Source organism: Petaurus breviceps, unplaced genomic scaffold (genome assembly GCF_028583685.1).
Source record: "Petaurus breviceps papuanus isolate PSGF00001 unplaced genomic scaffold, PetGlider_PUasm1.0 37, whole genome shotgun sequence".
Lineage (NCBI taxonomy): Eukaryota > Metazoa > Chordata > Mammalia > Diprotodontia > Petauridae > Petaurus > Petaurus breviceps.
In genome coordinates, this window is record NW_027186296.1 from 19587482 (window position 1) to 19614478 (window position 26997).

At 38.0% G+C, this 26997-nt stretch overlaps 1 protein-coding gene across 3 annotated transcripts in view; it reads right to left on the reverse strand.

Annotated features, from left to right (window-relative positions):
- The window catches only part of SPPL2A (signal peptide peptidase like 2A), a 375774-nt gene that overhangs the window by 53989 nt on the left and 294788 nt on the right, over positions 1-26997 (reverse strand). For all 3 annotated transcript variants that reach the window (XM_069098049.1, XM_069098047.1, XM_069098048.1), the window contains one exon: positions 10864-11120. In XM_069098049.1, coding sequence (XP_068954150.1) covers positions 10864-10929 — 66 coding nt within the window. In that variant the 5' untranslated portion in view covers positions 10930-11120. Of the gene's footprint in view, positions 1-10863; positions 11121-26997 lie in introns of those variants that run through there.

Consider the following 26997-nt stretch of genomic DNA (forward strand, 5'->3'; position numbering starts at 1 on the left):
TTGTGAACCTTAAAGAGCTATCTATATAAATGTTAGTTACAATTATTCTTTGAAATCTCTGATCTGATTAGTATAAGACAGGTTTCCTTGGAGTGGCAGGTACTAGTGATACAGAATGGTACATTCTGTGGGCTATCAGGCATGGGCACTGCATCAGCTGGTCTTGCTTATTTTTTTTTATTATAAATAATAAGAGAAGGCTCACTGATGGGTAGTTACATAACGTCATGATGCATCAATAAAACAAACCTCCCAAATGATAAAAGTAAGAAACAACTTAGTACTAAACGAATGGTAAATGTCACAGGAACTTGGTTCACTTTCTTAGAAGCACTCTGAGAGCTTTAGGTATCTGTAAGAAAACTCCCTGTGATTCTACCTCCTCCCCTTTCACTTCAGAAAAGGAGAGAAGGGGAAACATAAATCAGTTCAAAGGACATTATTTGATGATCTGCTTGTCATAGAATGAGTTTGGAAAATGTAACTCCCTCATCGCTACTGTATCAGAATTCTGTGCCATGTTTATGGTTTATTTCCTGAACTCATCAACTTTTCCCTCCTGGTCAGGTGGCCCTGTCATTCCCTACAACAATATTACTTACTCTGTTGTTTTTAACCATTAGGCATTCTCTATCTAGTTTATGAATATCTTAAAATGGGTATATCTTCTTAATATACAATGCTACTTTGCTCTACTCTTCCTTTTACCCCTTCTTTATTCTCTTCTTTCTGAATAATGAATTCCCTTCCAGAGCCATATTCCAGTCATGAGTCTCCATCCCACCAACTCTCTGTGGACTCTACTTCCTTGCATTGAGATCTTCAGTTTATTTTATGACCCATACACTATGTATTTGTGTAGTCATCATCTTAGGTCATGGCTTAAGCTTAGGCTTTCAGCTTAAACCAGAAGTTCTCTTAGACTAGCTTCTTTCTTGAATTTATCTTTTATGAATTACTGGGAACCTTTACTGGTCTTTTTCTTCCTTCATGGTAGTTATTGTCTTTTGTGTCTAGCTTGGTGGATATACATATGCAGTTTTCTTCATCTTCCTCCTCCCCTCCCCCTTTTTGTTTAAAGCCCTTAATGATTAAATTTATAAGATTATATGCAAATGCATTTTTACCTGCTCTTCTTAGGTATACTCTATCCTCTGGCCACAAATTCATTATGCCTATATTTTAAGCCAAAGTTCAGAAATCCATACTCTTCTAGGATACTGTCTTCTAAACTAACTATCCAATATTATGAAGCCTCCCTCACTGGGAACCAAGATATCAATGTATGATAACTACTACAGGAAGTCAGAAAAAAAGAGATGTAAACCAATCTGAACCAGAAATTTATGGAAATCTTCATGAAAGAGGGACATCTTAAAATATAGCTGTAAGGAATTACAAATGAATGGTTCTGAACCAAAGACTCAATACTTTTTGTTGTTGTTGTTGTTTTTTATGAGCAATTGGGGTTAAGTGACTTGCTCAAGGTTACACGGCCAGTTGTTTCTGGGTGTGGTGCTAAGTATCTGAGCCTGGGATTTGATCCCCAGGTCATCCTGACACTGGAGCCCGTGCTCTTACTTGTTGAGCCACGTGGCCGCCCCTAAGCAATTGGGGTTAAGTGACTTGCTCAAGGTTACACGGCCAGGTATTTCTGGGTGGGTGCTAAGTGTCTGAGCCGGGATTCGATCCCCAGGTCAGACTCAATACTTTTTAATGAAAATATTAAAGCTTTAAATATACAAAGAAGTGACAGTTTCTGGAACTGCATGTCCATTAGAGTATAGAAACTGTCATATTAAGTCAAAACTATGGTCCATCTAACCCAGTATTATGACTAAACATCTAAGTACTTAGTATTACATGACTAAGACATGTGGTATGAGGGCAAATTGGGTTCACAGATGTCTTTACATGACATTCAATTTGGTAGATTCTTATTAAATGTTTTCTATATGCAAGGCTTTGTGTTGGGCACTGGGGATACAAAGGTAGATGGAGGAGATCCTGCTCTCAAGCTTACAGTTTAATGAGGGGAAACACATATACACAAATAATTATGATAGAAGAGAGAGTGTGATAAGTACAAAGAAGAGGTCTATAGCAAAGTGTTTAAGAAATTTAAGGAGGGAGAGATCACTTTCACCTCATAGGTGGACGCAGGAAAAGCAGGGTGGCTATCAGGGAAAGATTCATGGAAGAGAGGGTACTTGTGTTGTACCATAAAGGGTAACGTTTCAGTAGATAAATGGTGATGAGGAAATGGGTGTCCACTTGGGATTTGGGGAATAAATGTGAGCAAAGGTAAGGTGATGTAAAGGGGTAAGTCAAGAATTAAAGATGAGGAGTAGTTCAGTTAGGCTGGAATTAAGTGTATACCAAAAGGAGTAGTAAGAGATAAATCAAGATAGGTAGGTTGGGGCTAGGAGGTAGAGATCTCAAATGTACAGGGTCAGGAGTTTACAGTATTCTGCATAGGCCTTAGGAAGTCAATGAATGTTTAAGGAAAGGAATGGTACAATGACATGCTCAGAATGAAAGTTTATAGGATTTAGAGCTAAAAAGCACTGAGAAATCTTCAAGTTCTTCATTTTACAAATAAGAAAACTAAGGCCCAGAGAGGCTAAGTGGCTGCTGAAGGTCAAAGAGATAGTAAGTGGCAGTGTCTGTCAAACCTAGGTTTCCTGACTTCCTATGTGGCACTCTTTCCACTAGACCAAGAACAGACTGAAGAAAGGATAGAATTAGAAGCAAAAAAAAGAAAAAAGAGACACCACCACTCTGTTAGTATGGTTGTATAGTGTACACACACAAAGCAAAAAGGGCATAACACAGGGTGGTTACAGTACAAACAAAAAGGAGAGACTAAGAGTTATAGTGAAGACAGAATGAATGAATGAATGAAAAAAGTTTTAAGTACTTACTATATGTAAAGCATTATGCTTTACATGTACAAATGGGAAAGCAAGAACCTACAGTATCTGACAAATAATTTGACTCACAAGGTAAAGGGAGAAGGAAAAATTAAAATGACTCCAAAGTTACAACTAGTGAGACTAGCAGGATGGTGATGTCACCAACGGAAATAGAGAAACCAAACAAGATAGGAGAGTTTTGGATGAGGGAGTGGAAATGAATAATTTAAATTCAAATACATGAGTGTGAAGTGCACATACCAGCAGAGTATCTAGATGGTTATATCTAGGAGGCATTTGGAAATAGGAGACTGGAGATCTGAGGGGAAGTTAGTGGGGGTGGGGATGGGGTTTACAGACTTTGATTTTTCTACATAAAACTGATGAGATCACCAACAAAGAGTGGGTAGAAGGAAAAGGAACAAGGACAGAAAGTAAGAAGATGAGATGGTACCATTAAAGAGGAAGAAACATGAGGATACAATGTAAGAAAATCCAAGAGAAGACTTAACAAGGAAAAGATGACCTACAGTATTAAATGATGAAGAGAGCTTAAGGAAGTCAACACAAAAAGAGGTGATTTCACTCTCAAACATCCAAATTTTCATTAGTAAATTCATGGGTAACAAGACCACAATGAGTTATATGAACATTTAAAAAATGTTATTAATATTTTCAAACTGTATATCTTCTTGAAAAAAAAGTTGTTTTTTCTAGTAGACTCATTAAATATTAGGGCTGAAAAGAATCTGAGACCACCTAGTTTAATCCCCTCATTTTTTCAGATAAAGAAACTGGTTAAGAAAATTAATTAGCCTAATTTCACATGTCTGGCTAGTGAAAAGACCAGGACAAGAATTCTGTTCCTTCACTGTCTTAAATATATCTCATTCCAGTGTCCTGAGTATATTAGAATGTCCCTTTGACACTGTCCTTCTTTAATTGCATCTTCTCATCTTTTTCCTCACTTACCTACTTCTTATATTTGGTAAACAATGCCCTGTTCACTGGGACCATCTTCACAAAGACCATTCGTAATTTTATTGTCTTGGGCTATGATTTTCTCAGCGTGGTCTTTTGAGACTTAGAGTCCTAATGTTTTTAAGACTAGCACGATAGAGTAATCTCTCATACCTTTAATTATATTAGTTACTCTTCTCAAACTAGTTCTATTTTATGTTTGGTGTGGCAAGGCTGCAGAAGAATCATGATTTTGTATACAGGTAAGCTTTTTTTAATGCCATTCTTGGGAGTAATCAGGATTTTCTTGGCCCTTGTGGTTACAGCAATGCCTTGAGTGGACTTCTTCAGGAATCATTCTACAACCATTCTTTCAGTCTCTTAGGGAGTAGATTTTAGTCTTATGAATTCATGTCAATTTCTTAAAGATTTAAGATGTCAGATTTTTTATATCAGAATTATAAATCAGAGTTCTTACATAACATTTTAAAAAATAATTCAAGATGCATTTTTGTTATACAAAATTTTCTTGAACTCAACAAATACAAAATTAAATTCATTTTCATACCTCAGAAATGCACCTCTTTTTTCTTCTGAGAAACAGAACTTCCTTATTTCTGCTTAGATTGGCATCATCCTTCCAAACAGCGATATCCCCATCTTTTCCCTTTCTCTCCATATCTAATAAGTCTTATAGATTCTATCTCCACATCACTAAAATCTCTCCCCTTATTTCCACTCACAGGGCAATTACTTTAGTTCAAATCAAGATGTCTTACTTGTACCTCTACAATAGCTTCCTAATTGGTCTCACTCTTTCCAGCCCCTTTCATCTCCAATCCATGCTTCATACAGCTACCAAAATAATCTTCTTAAGGCACAGGGTCAGACCAGGTCACATCTCCCTTTCCCAATGTTCCCTACCCTTCCCAAGTTTCATTGGTTCCAACTGCCACTAGAATAAAATACAAACTCCCTAGCTTAGCAATTAAAGGCCTATAAAAGGTAGGCTCCTGCCTACCTTTCCAGACTTATTTTGTATTAGTCTCCTTTATACAACTTGAGATTTTAGTCAAACTTGTCTACTTCCTGTTTCCTGAACTTCACATTCTATTTCCATGACTTTGAATAAGCTGACCTCCATGCTACACTCCTCCTCAGGCTTTTTTTTTTTAAACTGGTTTTCAACGTAAGACTTTTGAGAGTAGGCAATGTCTCACTTTTGTAACTGTATTCTCAGAGCCTAACAATACCTCATTATATAACGGTTTTTTAATGCTTGATTCCCCTCATTTTCTAGTGTTCATTCTGAAATTTGCATGTACTCAATAGTGTCTAAACTGTTGTATTCCATAAGCAGTACAACAGCTTCCTGAAGGCCAGGACTGTTTGGCTCTTGTCTTTGTATCCCCACTGTCTTGCAGCTCCTAACTTGCTTAATAAATATTTGCTGAATTTAACTTATTGGGTCACAACTCACAGATCAGAAGGCCACCATTCTATTAGTTTAGTTTAATTATTTTTTTCCTCTGCATGCAATATCCTGCATTTATGGTTCCTTCCTGACCATGTTACATTCTACTCCTCAATACAATCTAGTACCTACCTATCACCTCCAAAATCAAAAGGCAAAATCCTGTTTGGTATTCAAAAAATCCTTTATAACCTGCCCCCTCATCCTGATCTTATTATGCTTTATAACCATTCACCAACTGCTAGGTCCTTATGTACATTGCAATCCAGTGATACTAACCTCCTTGCTATCCCTCATACAAGACATTGCATCTACAAACTCCAGGCATTTTTACTGGTTGTTCCTCATGCTTGGAGTGATCTCCCTTTTCATCTCTAACTTCCTTTAAGTTGTACCTAAAATTGAACCTTCTATGGGAAGCCTTTCCTAATCCCTCTTTATTCTAGTGTCTTCTCTCTATTGATTATTTCCAATTTATCCTGTATCTAGCTTGTCTGCACATAGTTATTTGCATGCTGTCTCTCCTTATTAGACTGTGGGTACCTCAGGAGCATAGCAGTGTCTGACACAGAACAGGCACTTCATAAATATTTACTGACTAACTTCATAGGATCATAGGTTTAGAACTGGAGGGACCTAAAAGATTTTTTAGTCCAACTCACTTATTTTTACAGATAAGAAAACTGAAGCCCAAGGAGATTAAATGACTTACCCAAAGTTACCCAAATAGTAATCAATCAGAGGTAAGACTATAGACTTTTCACTGCCTCTCCCTTGACTACAATGAAGCTGTTGTTGTGTCATTCAGGCTGATTCTAAGTTTTCTTGGGAAAGATACTGAAGTGGTTTGCTATTTCCTTCTCCAGTGTGTCCCCTTTTTTCAGATGAGGAACTGAGGCAAATGGGGATTGAGTGACTTGCCTACTACACAGGTAGTAAGTGTCTGAGACCTGATTTAAACTTAGATCTTCCTGACTCCAGGCCACTCTTCCTACTGTACCACCTATAATGAAACTAACATAACATTTTTCTTCCCACTTGGTCTCAGACCTTATAGCCATAAACTTTATTTTTTGTTCAAAAGAGTAAAACTTCATTTGCAAATGTGAATGCTTTTCTATCTAATCCTTCCTCTAAATCTTTTATACCAGTGTAAAGATTAGTTTTAGCTCTGATTTTTGAGAAGTAAATCAATTTACATTTATTTGGTCACAGAAAAAGGCCTGCTTATTTAGACTTTTTTTTCTAGTCTTTAAGATACTTCCCTATTCAGTAAAATAATTTTCATCTTCAATTTTGAAAGAACTAAAAAGTTTAAAATGGTCTCTGGCATAGAATTTCATTGAGGGATTTCTGAAAGCCTACATAGATTTTATTCATAATAGCCAGCCTGTGTTCTTTCTCCCACATACCTTTACATCTCACTGGTATGCCTATTTAACTCCAACTGCAGGATCATTCCTATTTCATATTAGAAAATCATTACTGACCTTAGGCAGGCTTTGAAGAGAGTTGACATTGAGCTATTTTTTCTATAGGTCCCACTATGACATTATTGATTCTATCTTGCACAGCAGCAAGGTCCCTACCCTTGTCACTCAGTCAACAAGCATTTTATTAAGCACTTGCTATAAGCCAGGCTCTATGCTAAATGCTGGGCATATAAAGAAAGGCAAAAACACAGTCCTCCTCAAGAAATACGTTTTATTGGGGAGAGAGTAAACAAGTAATTATGCATATACAAGGTACAGTCAGTATAAATGGAAGAAAACCTCAGTATTGTTCCCCAGTGGTCTACTACTGATTTTCATTCCTTTGCCCAAGTTCCATCTGTTATCCAGTCTGCTGTCCAACAGGATCTCTGCCAGTTGCCAATTCCATTACTTAATTGAATGAGCAACTTGGATCCTGGACTCCTTGTTGACACTACCAAAGCACAATACTTTCTGGGTTTTAGTTTAATTTGTTAAAAAAAAAAATATAGCCTGTCCTACCTATCATTAATGGTTACTTTACAGACCAAATAAACTTCACTGATTCACATTAGAAAGGAAGAAGTGTGACTATCAGTGAAATGAAGATCAAGGGTAGGGCCTCTAGTGTCTGTTACATCAACTCACACAAGTAGTTTAGGAGGTAAGATGGTAGAATACAGTAATAATAATAATAAGAGCAACTAATATTTACACAATCCTTTAGAGTTTACAAAATGTCTTATAGGAATTGTCTTATTTGATCAATGAGGGGATGGTATGAAATGGGAAAGGTAGTAAATCAAAACTTCAGGAATAAATGAGGAGAAATAAAGATTTCAAATGATGTTGATAAAAGAAGTGAAGAAGGAAAACAAAGTAAATTGGGATAAAAAAGAAATATAGTATGAAAGAAGAGAAGCATAGATTTATATGATTACAAGAAAATAATACGACTGCAACAATGTAAACTGAGAGAACACAAAATCAAAAGCGAATGTTACAAAATTACCAAAAAAAACCCAAAATGAAACCAGAGCTCCAAAAAGAGGTAGAAGACACCCCCATCCCATTCTTTGTAGAGGTGGGAGATCAATGAGTATGGCACAACTCATATTTTTAGGTTTTTTGGTATACTGTTCAGTTTTACTGATATTTCTCTTTTCTTTTTTTGTTTAAAACTTTTTTTTTTAAATATGAGATGCTTCTGGGAGGGGGATTTGGGGTGATGTAAAAAACTTCCCAAAGACTTAAAATTGTATTTTTTCAAGTACAGTAAACATAAAGCAAGGAAAAAAATGGTACCTGCTGGGCAAAGACATGAGCATTGGATGAGGATGCTTCAAAGAAACACCTTATTTTAATTGGATAGAGCCCAGAGCCTGATCTCAGGAAGACTTGAGTTCAAATTCTGCCCCAGACACTTACTTGCTATGTGAACCTGGGGAAAATCACTTAACCTCTGTTGGCCTTAGTTTCCTCCACTGTAAAATGGGGATAACAATAGCACCTATATCCCAGCATTTTTGTGAGGATCAAATGAGATAACATCTGTAAAAAGTCCTTAGCACAGTGCCTGGCACACAGTAGGTGCTACATAAATGTTTATTCCCCTCCCTTAGCTTTCCCCTCCTTTCAAAGAGTCTGAACAAAGAGAAGGCAGAAAGTAACCAGGGGACATAAAAGAAAAATGTAAAGTGAAGGACAAGAAACTCATTAAAGAATAATAAGAAATAATATTATTAAAGAATTATTACAGAATGATAAGAAAAAAATCAACAAACAACAGGAATACAGGAAGGAAGCCAAGAAAAGGGCAATAGAGAACTTGAGAGAAGGAATAAAGGTGTCAGAGGTGGGGAAGAAAGGAGAAATTGCAAGTAAGTCACAAAGGGCTAATTAAAACCAAGCAAATGTAGTGAAAAACATAAAAAAAACTAGAAATGCATAAGAAGGTGGAAGGTTAAGATATGAAGCCTATTGGGCTCTGAGGCACAAGCAGGAAAATGGAAGAAAATATAGCATTAAAATGTTTTATAGGGAATTGTGTTGAGGACTTTTTGGGGAAGGGGGTCTGCTATACTGAGGGAAAATTGTAAATATATTTTATTTTTAAAAATATACTTTAAATACTTTTTTAAAAGCTTATCAAAGGTCACATGAAAAGGTATAAAATAATACTATGAAAAGTATCAAAAGCCAGAGAACACAAGGGAATTACATGCTATTTGTACTACATTTTGTAACTATATTTAGCACACAGGAATGTATACTCTTCCTAATTAGAATGTCAGTTCCTTGGAAAGGACACACACATTTATAAACAATATACACATATGTGTGTATATGCACACACATACACACTCAATGCCACCAAATGTCTCTGAAAAATAAAAGGCCACATTTTAACCAATATTATTCTAGTATTTTTAAAGTGTTTCAAATAATGGAATATTACAATCTCCAGAAGGGTATTAAGAGTAACATGGTAGATATGAGTAGGTTGCAATAACATAAGGAACACAGTTCAAAGATAGGGAGAAAGGGATGTTTTAGAGAAATGAATGTCAGTAAAAGATGGGCTGATGACTTTGTAAGGATGAATATCTCTGGACAGCCCTGGTACTTTCTGGTATTCTCTCAATATCGGAAGAAAGGAAGTAGGTTGATAGCACTTTGAATGCATCCTCAGTTGTGAAATTTACAGCAAGTCAAGTGTTGTGGAGGATGGGCAGTAGGTATGTGTTATGATCTGCACCATTTAAAGTTCATTCAAATCAATGAGATCATAAACCCATTTTATTATTTCCCTCCAAAGACTTTCAGATATTTCATCTCATCTATATTTCTCGTATAGCACAAAATACTTATTGATATACAAGTATAAACTTGTGGAATTTAATTTATCCACTAATGATGAACCTTTACAACAAGAGACTGCTAAAACGTAAACCTTTCGCCGGAGTTAGTTTTAATTGAGCTAGACCCTATCAATTTGGATTTGGTATTTTAAAAGTTCATAAAACAATATCCAGAAAAAAATGTTTTCTGCAAGGTCTGCAGGATAAACCCCTTACTAGTACATTTAAAGGCTAATTTAAAGAGGATTGGATTAGATAACCTTCCTTCTAGCTTTTAAATCTACTATGATCACATACCCTATTTAAAGTTACACTGCTGTAAACTTCTGAAGCGTCAAGATGAAACCTGAAACTATAAAACAAAAGTGAAATCATCTTACTACCGTTGTGATCACTTCAAGTCTGAACTGCTGCTCCACGCAGTGATTTCATTTCCATTAAGTTACACAAAAAGAGAAGTGTACTAAATGACACTGTAGTAAAGCTCTCGAACAGTCTAACGCTCTACTTTAATGTTGCTAATTTATGGAGAGGGGGGAAGTTTACCAGGTGCCTATTAGTACAACCAAAACTCAATATATGTGGAAGCTAAACGCACTCTGGGAATGTGGAGGGATATTAAAGTTATTCCCTAAAGGGCAACCAACTCTTCACAGTCCCGGAGGCAATAAATCACTGCTGGAAATAACACGGAGAAGAACTGTAGTGGGGAGCAAGAATCAAGGGAAATGAGAGGGGGAAGGGAAGCTCCACCTACACTTAAATGCCAAGGGATAAGGCATTCCAGGAGACGGCAAGTAAAGAAGCGGCATAATACAGGAGGAAAGAGGAAAATAAAGAAAGGAGGGCGGAAGAGGGGTTAAGGGAGGGAGGGGAACAGGAGGGAGGAGGGGAATGAAAGGAGGCAGGAAAAAGGGAATGGAAGGAAAGGAAAACGGGGATAGAAAAGAGGGGAGGAGGGAAAGGGGGAAGAAGGAGAGCGAATACAAGGAGGAGGGAAATGCAGGGCAGAATGGGCGGAGGGGAAAGGAGAAAAGAGGGGGAGGAGGGAAGGGAGGGAAGTCTGGGGGCATCCTCAGCCACGCCCTATGGCTCGGCCCGGGAAGGCCAAATGGGAGGGAGCCAGAGCTCCGTGGCTGCCCCGGCCGCCCCGCCCGCTGCCCTGGCAGCCGCTCCCTTACCATCTTTAGCAGAAAGCCCCAGAGCAGGGCGGCTGCGGCCGGGAGCAGCCGCCTTTTCGTCCCCATCCTCCTCGGCCCCAGAAGCGTCTTTTCCAGGGACCCTGACTGCCACTCGGACCCGGCTCGGAGGAGGCCGGCTCCTGCCCGGCCCACTCCACTTCCTTCCGGCTTGAACCCCAGGCGGGTGGCTTCAGTCGGGGCGCCAGCGGTGGAGCGGACCTTGACTTCCGCCCCGACGTGTCCGGCGGGGGCGGGGCGGGGGTGGTTGGGGAGGCCTGGAGGAAAGTCCCCACGCTTGGCCACGCCCCGTGGGTGGGCCCCCATGGTGAGGGGCGTGGCTTGAAAGGGATGGGTGGGGCTGTCACTTCTGACCTCCCACTCCCCAGTCTTTACTTTTGCGTTCCTCTTTTGGACAGTTTTGCACCCTCATAACCAACTCTCTCCTCTATGGTCAGCCCCACATACCTTCCAAGCCCTGTCCTGGTCCCCACACTCCTAATTCCTTTCTGGCCTATATTAAGATTGTGCCTTCTAGACTTTGAAGGCACGACCTTTCCAGGAGCTCTCTGCAGCAGTGGAACCTCCGGTGCCTCTATTCGTACTCATTTTTCACCCAGTCATGGAAAATGTCGCTGTGGTAGCGTGGGGGAAAGCTTTGGACTTCACAAGAGGGGACTTGGGTTGAATGCAGAATGACTGTATGATCTTGGCCAAGTCACTTCCTGGTTCTAGGCTTCACTTCCCTCAGCTGTCAAATGAGAATAATGATACCCCTACTATCCAATAGCAGTATGTAGCATTCATATAGCATTTTAAAGCTTGTAAAGAACTTTACACATGTTATTTTATTTGATCCTCAAAAGCCAAGGAGTGATTACATGAACTAGTCAGAGTCATTATTGTGGAAGGTACCTCCCAGCCACCTCAGCTGACAACCTTTACTCTTCTCTCTCCTCCCTTTCCAGTCAATGTCCAAGTCCTCTGACCTAAACGTAATTAGTGGCCAAGTCATTTCCACCCTCATAACATCTCTCCTATATGTCCCTTTCTCTTCTCTGATGCTGCAACCACCTTGATGCAAGCCCTCATCCTAAAATGTAGGTCCCATATCACTCCCTGTTCAACAAACTCCAGTGGCTTCTGGTTACCTCCAGGATTAACTATAAAACCTGATGACTTTCCAAGCCCTTTATAATTTGACCCCTTCCTACCTTTCCAGTCTTCTTATACCTCACCCTCCTCTACATACTAAGATCCAGGGAAGATAGCCTCTTCTCTGTTCCTTAAACAAGATACTCCATCTCTCTACTCTGGGCATTTTTACTGGCTGACACCGTGCCTGGAATTCTCTTCTTCCTCCTCATCTCCTGGCTTTCTTCAAGTCACAGCTAAAACCCCACTTTCTACAAGAAGCTTTTCTCAATTCTCCTTAATGCCAGTGCCTTACCTCTGAGACTACCTCCATTTAATATACATAATTATATAATATATAATACATGTGTGTATATATGTACCATGTATATCTTGTTTGTACATGGTTATTTGCATGTGGTTTCCTGTATTACACTGTGATCTTGAAAACAAGGACTTGTTTTCCCTTTTTCTTCCTACCCTTAGTGCTTAGCTCATACTGGCATATAGTAGGCACTAATAAATGCTAATTGACTGACATAACTAATGACTGAGGTGGAATCTGACTTTAACAATTCTCATCTCTAAGTTCAGAGCTCTATTCACTGAACCACACAGTTCCCTGATTTATTATTAAATATCAAAGCAGAAGGAATCTAAAGAACCTTTAAGGTCCTATATACCAATTATTATTGTTACCTGATGTATAACATTGAGCAAGTCATGTAATCTTTTTGAGTCATAGTTTCCTTATTTTGAAAAAAAATGGGGCAACATATAAGACTCACCATACCTTCCAAACCAGATCATCTGGTTGCTTAGACTGGACATTAAAGCATATCAGTACTATGTATGTCTGTGTGGGAGGGGTTGACATTCATTTATTCAATCCAAACACTTGCTAGGATGTCCCATGGTTAGTACTAAGTCTGAAGTCAGGGAAGGCTTGAGTTCAAATTTTACCTTAAACACCATGGACTCTGGGAAAATAATTTCATCTTTATTTGCCTCAGTTTCCTCAACTGAAAAATGGGGATAATAATAGAACATACATCACAGAGTCATTTTGAAGATCAAATGAGATAATATTTGTAAAGTCCTTAGCACAGTGCCTGGCACATAGTAGACACTATGTAAATACTGCTGCTGTTGTGATTGTTGCTACTAATGGACAATTGTGCTGGGAGAGATTTAAAGTTTTGATATTGGGCCATTATCCACCAGAAGCTTACATTCTAGTAGTCTGCAAGTATGAGAAATCTGCAAAGTAGAGAGTATGAGAATAGGCACCCATGGTCTAGTACTTAAGCATTTCAGGTTTGTGAATTTAGTGGACTCTCATTAATCAATTCATTTCAACAAGCTTTTGTTACATCTCATCAATGTACAGTTTGAGACATGGGGGATAAAAGAAAAAAGTTTCTGCGCTCAAGGAGTTTGCAGCCTATTTCTAGTCAACCCCTGTTGTTGTTTTTAATTGTGTCTGACTCTTATTTTTATTTCTATTTTTCAGAGCTACAGACATTTTATCTTTCCAAAAGGAGATTAGGAAGAGAAATGAAGAAACCACTGGTAGTAAGTAGCAGGAGACAAAAATATTTTCTTGGATATGTCATTTGACAAGATAGATTTTCAGTTACTGTGCATTTCCATTGCTTTTCCATGGCAGTGCACTTGGCAGACTTGGGAAGCCACAACTACATTCTTTGGGCTGTTATTGCTACTGCAATTAGCAGTGCCCCAGATGAAGATAATGCTGGACTGCTCCCACAAATCTTTATCCCAGTCTTCATCACAAGGACATTGCTATGTGTTCACAATCAGAGCCTCCAATCTATAGCTCCTGGACTGGCTGACAACATGCAGCTTTTATCATTGAAGCTTGAGATGTAGTGGCTGATTTCAGCCCAGGGGAATCTTGGTGGCAAGCACTGAAAAGACATGCAGCCAATTGGTTTGCAACCACAGGGTGGTTCTTTTTGCATTTGATCAGATGATAAGGGAATCTGCAGGCCCTGCTCTGATGGTTTTTATCATATGATCCTTGTATAAACTTCTCTGGATCTAAAGAAGCAACATAATTGTCTTCCATGTCTGTAGTGAAAAGGAAACTGACTCAAGTGCTCTCTCAAAGCTGTGAACAGGGAATCTGAAATGGCATCCGCCAAAAGGCTCCAACTCAAAGAAACAGAGTCAAACTCAGAACCCATCTGCACTCTTTTGTTGTTGTTGATTGAGGGAGCAGCTTAGAATCATTGACATTGGTGGGTAATTCCTCAAATGCAGTCCAGCGTATTTGCCTATTTTCTTATTCCTATTCAATTTTGGCCCCCGTTAGTTGTTTTTCTGTCAAGATATATGAATTAATGAACTATTTCAATAGACTTATTGTCCATTCAACTGCATCATCCACTTAGATGAAGAATATTGTACTGTTAGGTCAAACTAACAGTTTGAAGCAGTTTTGAATTTTGCTACAGTAGCCCTGACATGGGTAATTGTTGTTGTTGTTATCGAGTCATTTCAATCATGCCTGATTCTCCATAACCACAATTGGGTTTTCTTGGCAAAGATACTGGAGTGGTTTGTTATATCCTTTTCTGGTGTGTCCCCATTTTATAGATGAGGAACTGAGGCAATCAGGGTTAAGTGACTTGCCCAGGTTCACACAGCTAGCAAGTGTCTGAGGCTAGATTTTAACTCAGGTCTTCCTGACTTCCTGACTACAGACTCACTGCACTGCTCACCTGCTCCCCTCCCCTCAAATAAAGGCCAAAGAGATTGATAAACCAGAGTAACAATTGAGGTTGATAAACCTGAGTAACAATTATTTTCATTCACAGTGAAAAATACAGCTGTCCAAAAAGCTGGATCCTTGTGTCTGCTGATCAGAAAGTTTTTTTTTTCCTAAGTAGGAAGTTTTTTCCCCTGAAAACCAAATCCAAATAATTTTAGAAGTTCTATTTTGTTTGTGGTTTCAGAGCAAAGGGAATTGAGTGATCCTAATGGAACAGATAATACCATAAAACCTTAGAGCCAAAAGCACTCATCTAACTTTAGGAACAGACTTGCTGAATGAACTGGATACTCAAGTTGGTTCCCTTGGGACAATTCTGAGTGAACACTGACAAAGTTATAATATTTAGCTCTCCTTTGTCAATATTTTTCATTAGTCACCCTAATTTTCTCGTGCAGGCTCTCTTCATCTCATGCCTAGACTACAATAGGCATGTAGTAGTCTGGTTGATCTCTCTGCCTCCAGTCTCTCCCCACTCCAGTCCATCCTCCATTCAGCTTCCAAAGTGATTTTCCTAAAGTGCAAGTCTGATCATGTCACCTTCCAACTCAATACTCCAGTAGTTCCCTATTACCTCCAGGATTATATACAAAATCCTCTGTTTTACTTGTAAAGCCCTTCACGATCTGGCCCCTTCTTACTTTACAGACTTCTTATGTTTATTCCACTCCAGGTATTTTATAATCCATTAATTATAGACTGACACTACCCTCCTTGTTCCTCATACTTCAATTCTATGCATTCCTCCATGCTTGAAATGCTTTCTCTCCTCATCTAGGCCTTTTGACTTCCTTGTCTTCCTAAAAGTCTCAGCTCAGATCCCCGTTCTGAAAGAAATCTTTCCCAGAAGGCTCACTTCAGGGCCTTCCCTATGAGATTTCTTCCAATTTATCACACACACGATTTCTATATCTGTTGTATGTATGGAATTTGTATGTTGTTTTCCCCATTAGAATGGGAGCTCTTTGAGGGGAGGGAGGGTCTATTTTTGCCTTTCTTTGTATCTCCAGCACTTAGCACCGTGCCTGGCACAAAACAAGTATTTAATAAATGCTTGTTGACTTGTCTCATAATACTTCCTTATGAATCTTAGGAGAGCAAAGCCCTACTAAAACATTATTTTACTTTATTTTAGTTATCTTTTAAATTGATAGCTTCCTTTTGAGCCCTCTTGGTCAAAAGTCAAGAAACTTATCAACAACTTTACAAAATATCTCTTAGGATAGGTGTGTTAACTTTCATTTCATCCAACCTAGGGGGTTGATATGGTGGGAGGTAGGGAGCTGGCCTTGGAGTCAGGAAGACTAGTGTTCAAATACAACTTCTAACACATGTTGGCTCTCTAGTCAAGGGCAAGTCACTTCATCTATCCACTCCTGAGTTAACTTCTCTGAGACCATAAATTGCAGAGCAGCTACCAACCTGCTTTGCTAGAATCTTTTCACTCAGAGTTCCCCATACCAATAAAATCATAGGCCAGGACCCCCTCTCTCTGCTTCCTCAGACCATCCTTCCCACCCTACCCCCCATGTTGATTTTGATTCTTATTGGATTCAGTGTAGCACAGTTGTTCACAAATATTGAGGACAAAATTTATTACGAGCCTGAAGTTTCTCTATTCACTGACTGCAGTGATGATCAAATGATAACGAATATGTGATATAAATATATGTCTTATTATTTTCCCAGACAATCAATACTGACAAAAGTCTATCTTCATAATATCTCTTCTCTTTTTCCTCTTTGGATGGCATGAAATTATAAATAAAATGTTCTTCTTTATTAGTTTCATAATTGTCATTTAAAAGGGTACATTTTTTTCTATGAATGCTATTTTTTCCATTAAGCAAAATTCAGTAATTCTCATTGATATGGGTGCTGGAGACTTTCCAATGCAAACTACCCATGCCTTTTTATCCCATGCAATTTTTATATGTTTCCTATAAATCCACAACAGAGACTCTACCTAGTGTACTAGAAGCCTTTTCTTATTTTCTGGTTACCAACATAGTACCCTAAATGTCTGTCTCTTATTCCTCATGTGTAAGTGTTTCAGGTTTTTTTTTTTAACATCATTTTTCAAATTACTCTTTAGGAATAAATGCCCCATTTTGTGATCTAGACAGCAACAGTTCTCTAACAGTGGTCCAACCCAGGAGGTTCCTGAGACCCCATGAAGTCAAAACTAGTTTAATAATAATACCAAGATGTTATTTGTCCATTAAAACTCTCTTACCTTTTTAAACTACATATCTGTGTGAGGCCAGATTTTCTTTATATAATTCTACCAAAACATGTCACAAAAGATTGAATGCAAAAGCAGGTATGACAATCTAGCTATCTTCTCTTAAGCCATACATTAAAGAAATTTGTAAAAATATGCAAAACAGTACCACTCTTCTACATTTTTATTTGAAAAATATAGTTATTTTTCATTAAAATGTCATATTTTCATAAAATGGGCTTATTTTTTTTACTATTCTAAAGTATATTAATAACTTTTCTAAAAGAAAATTTCATTTGAAATTTCTAAAGCAGTAATTATTGATGGAACCCAGAAAAAAAAAACAAAAGCTGTTTGGGGTTCTCAATAATTTTTAAAAATTTGAATGGATCTTGAGAACAAAAAAAATTGAGAACTCCCTTAGGTCTGGAGATATTTTCCTTTTTTTGTTTTTCCAACATAAAAGATAAAATTTGAATGATAATTCTCTAACTTGTACTTGGAGAGACTTTAGAACTCATCTTGTATACCTGCTTGGGGGGGAGGGGGTACCTATTTGATGGAATGGAGAGAAAGAGGAAAAGAGAGCAAGGAGAGAGCAAAGGATGAGGATGCCAAAGAAGTACTCAGCTAATTGAACAGTATCTACCCTTTCACCCAGTGATGCTGCAAATAGATCTGTTTCCCAAACAGATCAAAGGAAAAGGAAAAAGACCCACAGATACAAAAATAATTGTGGAACCTCTTTTTGTAGTGTCAAAGAATGTGAATCTGAGGAGGCGCCTATCAGTTGGGTAATAGCTGAACAAGTTATGGTATATGATTGTGATGGAATATTACTGTGCTATAAGAAATGACGAGGGGATGTTTTTAGAGAAAGCTGGCAAGGTTTGTATTGAAATGGACAGGTAGAGAGAAAAATGACCCCAAGCCATGCCAATTGTTCTGAGCATCAGTTTATTAAGCTGTCCAGCGACAGTCTCCCAAGGAAACCTTAGGAGAGCTGCCCCGACCATCAGGAAAGGGGAAATATTTAAAGTCAAAAACGGCAAAATGGGTGTGGGGAGTAAAGTTAGTTTGACAATGGCAGATAAACAGGTCTGTTATAGCCAGTCCTTGATCTGGACTATCCTGATCCAGGATATCCAGGGTATAGCCCTACCCTGACTTATCGGGGTTCCCAGACGTCCGTGTCCTGCCCAGGGTCATTCTGACATCTTATCAGGAAGTACAACAAGGTGGGTCTTACTATTGTATCGCAAGAGAGGGGCTTAGTATATGAGGCCATGGGCATTTCAGTATGAACTGATGCTAAATGAAGTAACTGGAGCCAGGAGAACAATTTACAAAATCACAATATTGTACAAACAAATAACTTTGAAATACTTAGAAACTCTAATCAAAGCAATAACCAAACACTTCCAGAAGAGTCAGAATGAAAAATGTTACCTATTTCTTGATAAAGAGGTGGTGGTATAAATTGAGACTTTTTTAAAATGTAGGGGCAACTAAGTGGCTCAGTGAAAGGGGTGCCGACCCTGAAGTCAGGAGGACCTGAGTTCAAATCCGGTCTTACACACTTGACACTTAAAGAGCTATGTGACTTTGGGCAAGTCACTTAACCCCAATTGTCTTGCCTTTCTTCCTCAAAAACAAAACAAAACAAAATGTCAAAATGTAGCCAACATGGGAAATTGTTTTGTTTGATTTTATGTGTTTGTAACAGGGGTTTTGTTTTTCTTGTTTTCTTACGGTAGTCTGCAACAAGAGTTTTGTTTTTCTTGCTTTTTCAGGGAGAGAATGTGAACCTGAAGATAAAATACAATTGATTTTTTTTAAGTATTTACTAATTTCACAGTTTTACCTATAGCCAGTCCTTCCTGTATGGTATGAATGAGTATTCAAGTAGATCCAAAGATGTTGGCTTAAGACTCCATTCCATCAAAACTGCTCTCCTGAAAGGATCTGATAAAATTATTTATGTTAACTTGGAAATTGCTGTTAGGACTTCATTTTTAACTTTCCCAGGAGTGTTTATATTTTAACAGAGGAAAAATTTCTGTGTGAAGGAATAGTGTTTTAGTTTCAGAATTAGCAAGCTAAGTGGGAGAGGTATTTTGGAACATAGAGAAGGCCTTTTTTGTACTCTTACAATCACAATGTGTAGGTGGCTGCCTAATCTGCCTATGGCCCTGACTGTAGAGATTTAGTTAGGTATGCTCTAACTTGCTGGCCATGTCCCCCAGTTAATGTAATCCTCCCCCCTTCACCTTCTTCCCTATGCTTTTATATATTACTTCCAAATTAGAAAGTAAGGACAGACAAGGAGAAAACAATTTTTTAAAAATGACTGGCAATTATATATTTTTTCCCATCTACATTGCTAGGTTAACTCATAAAATAGTATAACATGACAATTGAGTAAATATCCTTAGGAATTTTTGCTGACTCCAGGTAACTAGCAACATTAGAATGTACCTTTTATATCATAATCATCATAACTGACATTTAAATAGCTTTTCAAATTTTCTGAATGCTTTATGTTTGAATTTCACATGAACATTAGAATTAGGAAGGACTTCAAAGACCATCCAAGTCCAATTCTACTCTTTTTACCTATGAGGAAATTAAGTCTCAAGGAAGTGAAGTGGCATATCCAAGGTCATGTAGCTGGTTAGTGGCAGACTAGAATTAAAATATCTGCTGTTTTTTCTCAACTTGGTAGTCATAGTCAGAAAACATATTTCACCTATAAATAAATATTTTCATAATCATGTTTCTTTTGCAAGCACTAAATATTTATTTGGTCATTTATACAAACTGGATTTAAGTTAGGCTAAAATCTCCAGGACAGTTAGATGGCTTAGTGGATAGGGCACTGGGCATCCAGTCAGGAAAACTCATCCTTCCGAGTTCAAATCTGACCTCAGACACTTACTGAAAAATGACCATACAACAACAAAAAATCTAGTGGTTCTTTCTAGAATTTAAAGTTTTAGTGTTGTAGTTTTTTTTTTTCCTGGAAGACAAGCTAATTGCTAGTATTTGCCTACCATGGGCCTTTGGGTCCTCTTCTTATCTAAAATGAACACAAAATACTGTGTATCTAAAAAATTCATTCCTAGCTAAAATTCAAGCCCTAGAGCAATTTTAAACCAGCCACTGCCAGTTTGTAACACCTGCATGCATACAAATGTAGTTTTTAAAAGAGAGAAGAAAACAAAAGCAATAAAGGCATTCTATTCCTTTAGGGTAAATACTTAGATAGTATCTAAAAAAATGCCATTGAAGTTAGGTACCTATTTTGCACATTATTCTCAATGAACCTATGAACCTTGTTAACCTATGAAAATACTTATATAAATATTTGGAATTACTTCAGACAGCTCATATTTTACTTAACACTTGTCTTCACTCCTACACCTAGCTTACTTAAGTATACAGTCTGACTCCATATTTAATTCTGATAAGCATTTGTGTGGGGGAAAGGCGAAAGGTTGTCTAGACATGTTATCTAAAATGATAAAGTATATAATTGTAAATTCAACCACAACAGGGGCATTTCGAAATCTAGCTTTGGTAAGTTTGCTTTGATGCATCAATTATTATGAACTTTTTTCTTTCTCCTTTTAATGGTCTTCATAGCAAAAGGGGTTAAATCCCAGAATTCTCAAGGTTAATCCTAAAAAAAAAAAACAAACCCAAACCAAACCCTAAACACCCAATCTGCCAACAGTTATACTCTTGTGTAAACATTCCTTTCCATTTATGAGCACCCCTTCTTTTTTTCCATTCCCAAAGCTAGTTTGAGAACTCATGAGTTAGCTTTATTTATAGACTCAACACCTTAGCCATTAACTCTTAAATACTAGGAGTTTTTTCATTAGAGACATCTTCATCAGGTTGACCTGAACTACAGAAGAGCTACATTCAGCAATTTTAGCTCCTAGTATGCCAAAATAATTACCACCAGTTATTGGCAAACTATTAAATAACAACTTGAACTCCTCCAGTGAGGGAAGGACCTGTTTGAAATAAAGAACCAGCAACTCAGTAGCAGTGACAAGGAAAGTTTGATATATCTCAGTTTATACAACACTTCTGCTATGACTTTGAGATTGTAATGAGAGGATGAGGTGGTAGTGAGGGGAAATGGAAAGCCTGCTGCCTCTAGAGTCAGAGAAGCTGGTTTCAAATCCTGGTTCTGCCAACTGACTGTATAACCTTGGGTGAGTGACCTTGCCTCTCTGGTCTTCATTTTGCTCATCTATGAAAGAAGGGGATTAAGAGGCAGCCAGGTGGCTCAATGAGTAAGAATACCAGCTCCAGTGTCGGGATGACCTGGGGATCAAATCTGGGCTCAGATACTTAGCCACACCCAGAAATAACTGGCCTTGTAACCTTGAGCAAGTTACTTAACCCCAATTGCTTAAAAAAAAAAGAAGGGGATTAGACTGTTGGACCAAAAGACCTTTCAAGGCCCCACCTACAATGCCATAAAATCTAATATTGTACTGTATAATACATATATAGGACATATAGTCTCATTTTCCAGACAAATTCTTTATTTATGAATCTTCTAAAATGACCAAAGGTCTGCCAAAAATAGTTACTCAACCTGGTAGTGAAAATTTAAATTCCAAACTCAAAGGCAAAAATGTGCAAAAGTCAGCCAGCCAGTTAACTAGCCTTTATCAAACACTTATGTGACAGGAACTGAGCTAAGCACTGGGGATAAGGCAAAAAAAACAAAAAACCAAACCAAACCCCAAAGAAACAAAAACCAACTAATCTCTCCTCTCAAAGAGCTCACAGTCTAATGGGAAAGACAACATGCAAACAATTATGTACAAAGAAAATATATGCAAGATAATCTCAGAAGGAAGGTGATAAGATTAAGTACAGGTTCATCTGTATTGGTTTTATCTGCATTATTGGAATGACCTAATAATCTCCTTGATTCCACTCCAGCCTGTCCTATCTGCAATCTAGCATCCATGCAGTGCCAAAAGTGTCAGTCTAGAAAAAAAGTGTACCTTGGAGAACTAACACCTAAGAATGACTAAGTACTCCAAGGGTTCTTTGGGCAGTGGAGACACATTATTTAGCCATATTTTAATTGATAGAGATAATAGAAGAATCTAGACAAATCTAATACCATTTCATCAAATGATATGTTAATGTAGTTTTATCTAATTAACAAAGTTCTGCCTTCCTTGATAATTAATACCCAAGGAATTGAGTTCATAGGAACTAGTTCATCTACTGCAAGTTGAACTGGAATAGGACTCCTCTAGAAAAAAATCTCTGGGAGTTTTTCTAGTACAACATCCCTGACTACTCTCATTATCAAATCTCTGCTTAAAGATCCCATATGATGATGAGGAACTCATTACAGCCCAAGGTATTTGAAAAACCATAGAAGCCCCAGTAATAGCCCTTTGATTTCATAGTTTCTTTTCATACATCTTTAGAAGAGTAGCTTTCTATTGTATTGGAAATGCAATGTTTGACACTTATATTGAGGGCAAAGGTGAATTGTCCTTTAAAGAAGATTCCTGAAGTCATTATTTGAGCTAGAATTATAGCACTACCTTCCCAAGAACTGACAGCTTGACTTCAGTTGTAAAAAAATAATTCTCAACTTAGTGATAGTTACCTTGAAGTTTGTTCAGCAAGGCAGCAAGAGAAAATATAAGAAGATAAAAGCAAGGCAGTACAATTCAATTTCATCTATTTCAGCAAGCATTTATTAAGTCCCTAGTGTACTTAAGAAATTTTCAAGTCTACTGGAGAAGACAACATGTATATAAATAAGTACAATGTAATTTGAGGATAGAGAAACACTAACATTTAGGGAGAACAGAAGATGCTTCCTGTAGCAGGAGTCACCAAATCTGAACAGGGAAGTAAACTAAAGAGTCTAAGTGGCAGAAGTAAGAAGATTAAATTCCAAGCTTGTGCAAAAGTGTGGAGGTGGGAGATGCAATGCTAAATTTGGAGAACAGCAATTAGGCTTATTTGGATTAAATACAAAGTGCATGAAGGGAAGTGGTGTGAAATAAAGTCAGAAATGTAGGCTAGAACCAGATTACAAAACAGCTTTATGCCAAACTAAAAAGTTGGGTTTAAAAAAAAATATTTTTTTATCTTAAATGTAGTAGAGAGCCATTGAAGTTTCTAGAACAGGGGAGTGACATGGTCAGATCTATGTTTTTGGAAAATTATTTTAATAACCGTGTAGAGGAAAGTTTGGACAGGAGAAAGCCAGTAGAAATGAAGGTAAGACAAAAATGAAGGTAAGAGAGTAAGAGACACTAGGGGGAAAAACCCAGAGATGAAAGTTTATTTACACATTTAATCTCTGTGTCTTAAGTCTTTCCTCATTCCAGTCCATCCTCAGCTCAGCTATCAAACTTATCTTTCTAAAGTGCAGGTCTAACATATCACTCCTCCTCCTCCCCTCCCCCCATTCAATAAACTCCATTTTCTATTGCTTCAACATCAAATATAAAATCCTTTATTTGACTTTTAAAGCTTTCATAACCTGGACCCTTCTTATGTTTCCAGTCTTCCTACACCCGCCTTCTTTCCACGTTGTCTAACCATCCTGTGACGCTGTGTCTCATCAGGGCACTCTGTCTCCTGGGTCCATCCATTTTCATTGCCTGTTCTATCATGCCTAGAATTCTCTATTTCCTCCTCTTCATCTCCTCACTTCTCTGATTTCCTTCGAGTCCCAGCCAAAATCACACCTTCTGCAAGAAGCTTTCTCAATCCCCTCTTAATGCTAGTTCCTTCCCTCTGTGATTATTTCCAGTTTTTATTGTCAATATTTTATTTGTACAAAGTTGTTTGCATGTTGTCTCCTTCATTGGACTATGAGTTCCTTGAGAAGAGGGACTGTTTTTGCCCTGCTTTATATCTCCAGTGCTTACTTAGTTCAGTGCCTAGTATGTAGTAAGGGCTTAATAAATGCTTGTTGACTTGTTTACTTGGCATTTTTACTGAGAAGTTTTCTTAGTAATTGCTGATTGTTAGAAACATTTAGTCATCTAATGTATTAGTGAAAGCATAGATATAATTCCTTTAATTAAATTTAATTGATAAAAATGATAAATTTGATATACACAATGAAATCTGCATATATTACACTTCACTAAATGAGACTAATCAATATTCAATAAAAAGCTTGTCATAGAAGTGTAAAACTATTCATGATATGAAAGAAATAATTTGTCACAATAAGTAGCATCCTTTAAAGGACTATGTAGGCAGACTGGTTTTTTGTTAATCAAAATACAGCATTTAAAGCAAAGAGTTTTGTTATAAATAGATTTAGGTAATAAAATGGAAGGATGTGAGCTAGTTAGATGGAAGAGCAAAAACTGCTTTTTTAGTTTACCTTTTATTCTCGATCAAATACATTTCTTTTTTTTTCTTTTTGGAGGGCATTTGGGATTAAGTGACTTGCCCAAAGTCACACAGCTAGTCAGTGTGTCAAGCGTCTGAGGCCGCATTTGAACTCAGGTCCTCCTAACTCCAGGGCAGGTGCTTTATTCACTGTGCCACCTAGCCAACCCTGTGTCTTTTATTTTCAACTTCTTTCTGTTAAATGATTCTCTCTCTCTTATACTTTCCCAAGAGTTTCCTTTTAGACTTTCTTTCTCTGGCTTAGCAAGTAAATGAATTTAAACCAGAACAATAATTAAACTAGGGAAGTAGGGTTGTGTTCTCAGCTCACCTGCATCTCTGTCTTTATTATGCTTGGTTTTTGCTTTGGTGCTATATTTTGGTGTCAGAAAAGCCCTATATCTCTCTACATGTAAATAGCATAAAAGGGAGAGATGATTCCATGATAACCTCTGAAAATAACAGACCCATAATAAAATATGTATTATTTCTAATCTGTAAAATGATATAAAAAATGAAGCTGGTTAGTGAGTCACTCTTTGCTTTATTCTTGATCCCCTAATCCCTCATGGTTGACCTGATTTTAGATCAGGTTTGGGTTATTCCTGATTAACAGTGTTCTTGGGGGGGAAAGGAGAAGGTATTTCTTTGCAGAGGTAGGATATTCAGTTCTGGGTCTAACTTGGGTCAGTTCCCCAGCAGTTTAGATTTTGGACTGGTACAGATACTTTAGGTCATTCAATGAATGGTGAACAAAAGATTTACTTAGCCATAGTAGGAGAAGGACATGTAAAGAAATTCATTGAGTGTATCTCTGAGTTGATTCAGCTGAGCAAAGCTCCCTTGCTTGAATTACACATCGTAGTACACCATGCCTCAGAGAGATCCAGAACCTCCTCCCAACTGTTTTTTGTACTGGGGTGGGGACCACGGAGTGATGTCAACAGTACTAAAGTTCCCTGAGTCAATCAGTTCTTTAGGAAGGCTTTAATACTTTTAAAGGAAGAACTAGCAAATTTGCATAGAGGAAAGCATTAGGATACTGTTCCTACCACATATGGGGAAGAGTCTATGGGTGGGGAACACTGCATATAACAGAATTTTTTCATTGTGTTGATAGCTTTTGCTCACTTTTTTCTTTTCCTTCCTTCCTTCTGTGAGGGATAATTTGCAGTGAAGTTTCCCCATTCTGAAAAATCAAATCTAGGGTAGCTTCAGCATCCACTAGGCCTAAAGTGAGAAGTCATCTGACCTTACAGGAATCTGGGACTTAGAGCAATGGAGACCCTCCCCAGTGCCACCTCAGCACAAGATATGCCAAATAAGGATAAAACTGCCTTCCCAGCCTTGCATTGGACACCCACATGTTTCTGTGTTCTTTGTCTCCAAGATAGATTCTCTCACTTAGGTTGTGGGCTGGCCTCCCTACCAATGAGAATGAAGGCCAGTTGGGGGGGGGGGTGTGGTTTCTGCATTAGAAGGTTATATAACCATGGACTTGCTTCTACCTGTTGCTCTCTCCCTGGCACCTGCAATTTCAGGGGCAGAGAGCTCTTTCTCATGAGAAAGACTAAAGACCTTTTCTGATCTCAGATTCAGACTCTGAACTCTTTTATCCCACACACTTCTTTCCTTCCTTCCTTCCTTCCTTCCTTCCTTTCTTCCTTCCTTCCTTCCTTCCTTCCTTCCTTCCTTCCTTCCTTCCTTCCTTCCTTCCTTCCTTCCTTCCTTCCTTCCTTCCTTCCTTCCTTCCTTCCTTCCTTCCTTCCTTCCTTCCTTCCTTCCTTCCTTCCTTCCTTCCTTCCTTCCTGTCTTTCCTCCCTTCTAATTGTTATAAGCAGCAATTCTCTGGGAGGGGGAAAAAGGAGGAATGAAGGGACAAATCTAGGTGATGTACAAAACACAAGATATCAGTGCTCATATTGTCAACAGGTATACTAAAAACAAAAGATATTCAGAAAAATCTATTTTAAAAAAGTGTTCTTGGGACACTAGGTAAATTCTGATTCAAACTAAAGACCAGAGTCTATCTAAGCTCTGTGTCTATACCTTAAAACTTCATTTTTGCCTCACATCAATCTAGACTCTCCAGGATGGCTACCACAAGTAACCTGAGCTTGAGACAAACCTCTTGAAGCCACCTGGGCCAGATAGATGGATTTAAAGTCCATATGTCATAATCTTTAAATGTTCAGAGCACTTTATATAAGCTCATGGAACTACCAAATGTCAGAGTTGGTAAGCACCTCAAAGGCCAGTCAGTATCTGAATTCAATTTAACAAATACTTATTAACATTTTCTATATGTATATTGTTATTAAAAGTTTAACCTCATGAAGTAAGTGAAGTAGGGTCATACTTGGAATAAGAAACTGATTTGTTTTTATTGTAATGTGCTTTTAGGTCTTGGAATAGTCTAATGGCTTGTCAGTAAATATCTAGAAAAGTACAGGAAATTCCAGTGTTATATGTTAAACATCTGGTAAAGTACTATAGTTTGAGAAACCAGCACAGGCTCCAGAACTCTCTCTCTCTCTCTCTCTCTCTCTCTCTCTCTCTCTCTCTCTCT